Source organism: Pteropus medius, unplaced genomic scaffold (genome assembly GCF_902729225.1).
Source record: "Pteropus medius unplaced genomic scaffold, Ma_sr-lr_union100, whole genome shotgun sequence".
Classification (NCBI taxonomy): Eukaryota; Metazoa; Chordata; class Mammalia; order Chiroptera; family Pteropodidae; genus Pteropus; species Pteropus medius.
The window spans coordinates 6,100,263-6,104,987 of NW_024342471.1; the positions used below are offsets into that span (position 1 = coordinate 6,100,263).

Consider the following 4,725-nt stretch of genomic DNA (forward strand, 5'->3'; position numbering starts at 1 on the left):
TCCAGCAAGTAGCATTAATAAAGACTCGATAATGAATTAATATTCTAATTTCATCTTGTTGGCCATTGTCCTTCCAATTCTTTAGCAATTCTGCACAATTTAGCAAAATGTTCTCTTCGATCATTAGAGGATTGCTAAACAAGCCTAGGGCATTTGGAGAGCTTGCAGGGTGCCCTAAGGGCATGGGGAAGCCAGCTAATTAATTGGTGATGTCTCTCTCCTCTAAAGTTGTTCTCCCTGGTTTCCTCGTGTGGAGGAGGAGGGTCAGTTTATTGTCCTCTCCTCCAAACTTCTGTAGGAAAAGGAAACATGCTAATATGCAGTGAATTAATTACTGAGGTGGGGAGAAGCCATAATATCACCCTCTCCTACCTGAGCCACAGAATTTAGCCCTGCTAATTCTGTGTGGTCTTGGGTAGCTATTCTAAGCCTCAGTTTCCCTGCCTCTGGCCAATCTAGGGGTCTGGAGGCAGACTGCCTGCCCTGATAATAAGGGACCGCATTACAACCAAGTGTCCTTGTTATAATAATGCAACCATTACGATAGCTGTGGCTCCTGGGAGACTTTTTGAGCCTGTTTCCTTCTTCGTATAAAGAAACCAAACAGCTCCTCTCTTCAAGAGTTGTGGCAAAGATTAGAGAAAGATAAAGGCAAACTCTTCACTCAGTGCCTACTTGGCACGAAGGGAGAATGCAATAAATCGTCAACTGTGTAATTATTATCGAAATACCAGACAGATATTAGGGCTCAAAAAGGCCAGAGCCTCAACTAAATTCCCCCAGCCACAGAGATGGAATAGAAACTCGGGCCTCTTTGTCCAGGATGGAGGGGAACCTGGGGATGGGAAGAGGGCGGTGAAGAAACTTCCCAAGAGGCTTAAGCTGTGGGCCTGGGAGGGAGATTCCAGGTAAGGGGCGGGGAGATAAGGTAACCCTTGCCCGGCGACCGCGCCGGCAAGGAGCGCATTCCCAGGCCCCCCGCCCGAGGTCCACAGGTGACTGGCGGGGCGGGGATTGGGGGGGGAGCGCCGGGAGCCCCGTTTGTCGTCTCCATAGCGACCGCCCGCGCGGCGCCAGCCTGACAGCCCGTCCCGGTTTTATGAATGGGTGACGTCACGGGCCTGGCGTCTAACGGTCTGAGCCGCTGGTTCAGACGCTGACACAGACCAGCCCGGGAAGCGGGGGTGGGGGTGGGGTTGGAGGGGAAGACTAGAGCTCCACAGCTGCCGCATGCAGAACCCTGATCCATGGTCTTTGGGGGTGGGGGGGAGAAGCAGCCAAAAAAGGGAGAAAAATTTTAAAATCACTAGTTGACACAGATTTGGCGATTTTTTGCAAGGGGCTGAAAATTTAGGGTAGATTAGGAAATGCAGCCCCACTCTGGGACTCTTCTATCTGGTTCAGGTCCCAGAGGCCCAGTCCCCAGTCCTAGAGGGGTACTTTCTCAGATTAATTGCTCCTATCCCGAAGGGTCTGGTTAAGTCCCCCAGGTTCCAGGAAACTTAACCAGCAACATTCTCTGGGAACTGGCAGAGTACAGTCCTGGGAACAGAATGTAAAGGAGGGCCCGCTTTAAATTTCGGCCCAAATATTCTCGAGATCAGGGTCCCAAAGGTCATCTCCTAATAGGGTTCGAAAATCTAGGCACTAGTTCTGAGCTCTGTGGGCGACTCCAGGGCCAGCAGCTTCTCCATCGATGCCTCAGTTTCTCATCTGTAAAACGGGACCGGAGAGGTGAGGAACTGAACCCAGAAAAAGTGATTCTTGAAGCCTTTTCATTATTGATAATATCGGTTCTGCCTCCTTCTGGAGGAGTCCAAGGTAGCCTTCGCCTCCACTAGCCACACTAACCCGAGGCTTCCCACCCTCTGTTCCAGAGACTCGGGTCCCCTTTCCTCTACGGCGTGTTAGTAGAGCAGGAGGCGTGGCCCAAAAGCTCTCGAGGGCTCGCCTCTAGATCGCCTATTGGCTGCTTTTGAACGTCTGAGCCCGCCCCTCGGGGGTGGGGCCGCAGGGTCTTATAAATAGAGGGCTGTGGGGCTTAGACCGCGCAGTTTCCAATCGTCTTTTTAACTCTTGTGTTTCTCTGCGCACGGCGAGTGCACACCTCCATTCACTTTGCCTCTTCTTACCCGACGCTAGAATCATGAAGGTTGCCAGTGGCAGCGCCGCAGCCGCCGCGGGCCCAAGCTGCGCACTGAAGGCCAGCAAGACAGCGGGAGGCGCGGGCGAGGTGGTGCGCTGCCTGTCCGAGCAGAGCGTGGCTATCTCGCGCTGCGCGGGTGGCCCTGGGCCGCGCCTGCCCGCCCTGCTGGACGAGCAGCAGGTCAACGTGCTGCTCTATGACATGAACGGCTGCTACTCACGCCTCAAGGAACTGGTGCCCACCCTGCCTCAGAACCGCAAGGTGAGCAGAGTGGAGATCCTCCAGCACGTTATCGACTACATCTGGGACCTGGAGTTGGAGCTGAACTCGGAATCTCAGGTCGGGACCCCCGGGAGCCGGGGGCTTCCCGCCCGGGCTCCACTCAGCACCCTCAACGGTGAGATCAGCGCCCTGGCAGCCGAGGTGAGGTTTGAATTGGACCACAATATGGTTTTCCTTCTACAGATGGGGAAACTGAGGCCCGGAGAGGGAGGTGGGACATGGCCCTACGTCCGCCCCATCTTTTCGGGCACCTGGAGATCAGGAAAAGCGCTCCCTCGTGTCTCCCGGGGAAGTGGGGTGGCTTGCAGCTTTGTTCCCTCCAACCTGTCCGTTTCATCTCTTCTCTCTCTTCCTTTCACAGGCGGCTTGCGTTCCAGCGGACGATCGCATCTTGTGTCGCTGAAGCGTGGTCCTCGAGGACCGGCGGACCCCAGCCCTACAGGGGGCGAGAGGAATAAGTGCTTTCTGGTCCTCTCAAGCGCCTCGCCGCAACTGGGGAGGAACAAGACTGAGATCAGCGGCCGTGGGGCGCTTGCTAGATCCAGCCCAGGGCTGGGGGACTGATGAGGGCAGGCGGACCCTCCCTCTACGCTTTTAAGCCACCAGAGACTTGGGGGTGTCCCCCCCCCGCCCCGTGTGTTTCTATTTTTTGAAAAGCAGACATTTTAAAAAATGGTCACGTTTGGTGCTTCTCAGATTTCTGAGGAAATTGCTTTGTATTGTATATTACAATGATCACCGACTGAGAATATTGTTTTACAATAGTTCTTTGGGTTTTTTTCTGTTGTTGTTATTAAACAAATACTTTAGATGGTGGTAAAGTTGCAGTGTTCTTGGATTGAGGGGAGGGGCCTGGGCTGGGAGGGGGTTGACCCCTGACCCTTTTCGCAGATGGTGCTGGGGGGAGGGGGACTGGAAGGCCACATCTGGACTGTCACTTTTACAGACCTGAACTGTTTCCGGTGTCTTTAAAGGTCTATTCTTTTCCCCATCTCCGGCCATTTTCCTGCTCCCTAGTGTCATAAAATTCTCTAGGGTTTCTCAAAGTGGTCATTGGGCTAGCTGGGTCATCTGGGGAGGTTGTTAAACTGCAGACCAAGCTGCCAAGATCCCTTAGGGACTGGAGTATTCAGTAAGCCATTTAAGTTGGAGAATCAGGTCACTGGACCACCTGCATCTTTGCCAAAATGGAAGGAGCGAGATCCAGAGGAAAGGGACATACATGCACAGAGCTTCAGCTTGTCTGACGCAGGACCTGCATTGCCCCATTCCCCAGTAGGAGGTGCCTCCCCCAATGGGTAGCCTAACCCTGGGTCCCAGCAGGCTGCCTTGGGGCTTCCAGACTTGTCCAAGTGGGTGAGCAAGTTGGCAGGGCTATCCTGGGCACAGCTGCAGGGCCACCTGCTCTGGGTCCGGACTCGGCCCCCTCACCCTGGCCTGGCTATGCTAGCAGCTCACAGGAACCGCCTCTCTCCCCCAGGGCTCCTGTCTGGGTTCTGAGGAGTGAGCGAGTAAGTCTTCAGCTCCTGAGCAGGAAAAGGGTGTCATTGGCAATGGCTTATTTGCCTGGACACGTGTGTGTTTGTACTCATGGGAGAGTGCATGTGAGTGTTGACCTGTGTGTGTGATATGAGTGAACTGGTAGTGTCCCCGCCTCCCCGGCCATGGGGCTGTATCCTCTGTTGGTGTACAGGCCTGGGAATATGCAGGGGGTGTAAGCAGAAGGGCAAATGTAGGCACATGTGTTTTGCAGATAAATGTGCATCCTCCAGCTGTTTGGGCTTGTGCCTTCTGCCTAAGTGCATTGTGGGCATCTGCATGGATCTGGCTTGATAGATGGGTTTGTGTCTGGGGGCTGCAGAACCACAGTGGTTTCCTAAGTGTAATTGTTCTGTAGATTGGCTGGCATTCCTGGGTCTCTCCTGGTTAGGGGTTAAGGTGGTGAGGGCAGCTGTATTCAGGCAAGCCCTTCCTCAAAAGTTCAAGTGCCAACTTTCCTGGCAGTTGTTAGGCCCTGGGGACACCAACCCTCAAGTATCCATACATGGTCAGCTCTCATGTATTTACACAGGGAGAAACCGAGTCCTCAAGACTTGCCCCAGAGAGGATAAGGACTTAATATATTTTGTTAAATAAAATAGCACCTAGCATCATGATGCTCAACCCTTTACATAGAGGTTACACAGAGGATTTCATGGATCCCTGTGTGGGGACTAACAGCAGGATTCTTTTTTTTTTTTTTTTAAGGCAGGATTCTGATCCCAGATTTACAACAGAAATAGAAGCTCAGAGAAGTC

General features: G+C 53.3%; 1 protein-coding gene across 1 annotated transcript; it reads left to right on the forward strand.

Annotated features, from left to right (window-relative positions):
- The first annotated feature begins 2,033 nt into the window (after positions 1 to 2,033).
- ID1 (inhibitor of DNA binding 1) lies at positions 2,034 to 3,249 on the forward strand. The gene is made up of 2 exons (XM_039864011.1): positions 2,034 to 2,569; positions 2,790 to 3,249. The coding sequence occupies exons 1-2, from the start codon at positions 2,147 to 2,149 to the stop codon at positions 2,829 to 2,831; spliced, it is 465 nt and encodes a 154-aa protein (XP_039719945.1). The 5' UTR covers positions 2,034 to 2,146; the 3' UTR covers positions 2,832 to 3,249.
- Positions 3,250 to 4,725: the final 1,476 nt, after the last annotated feature.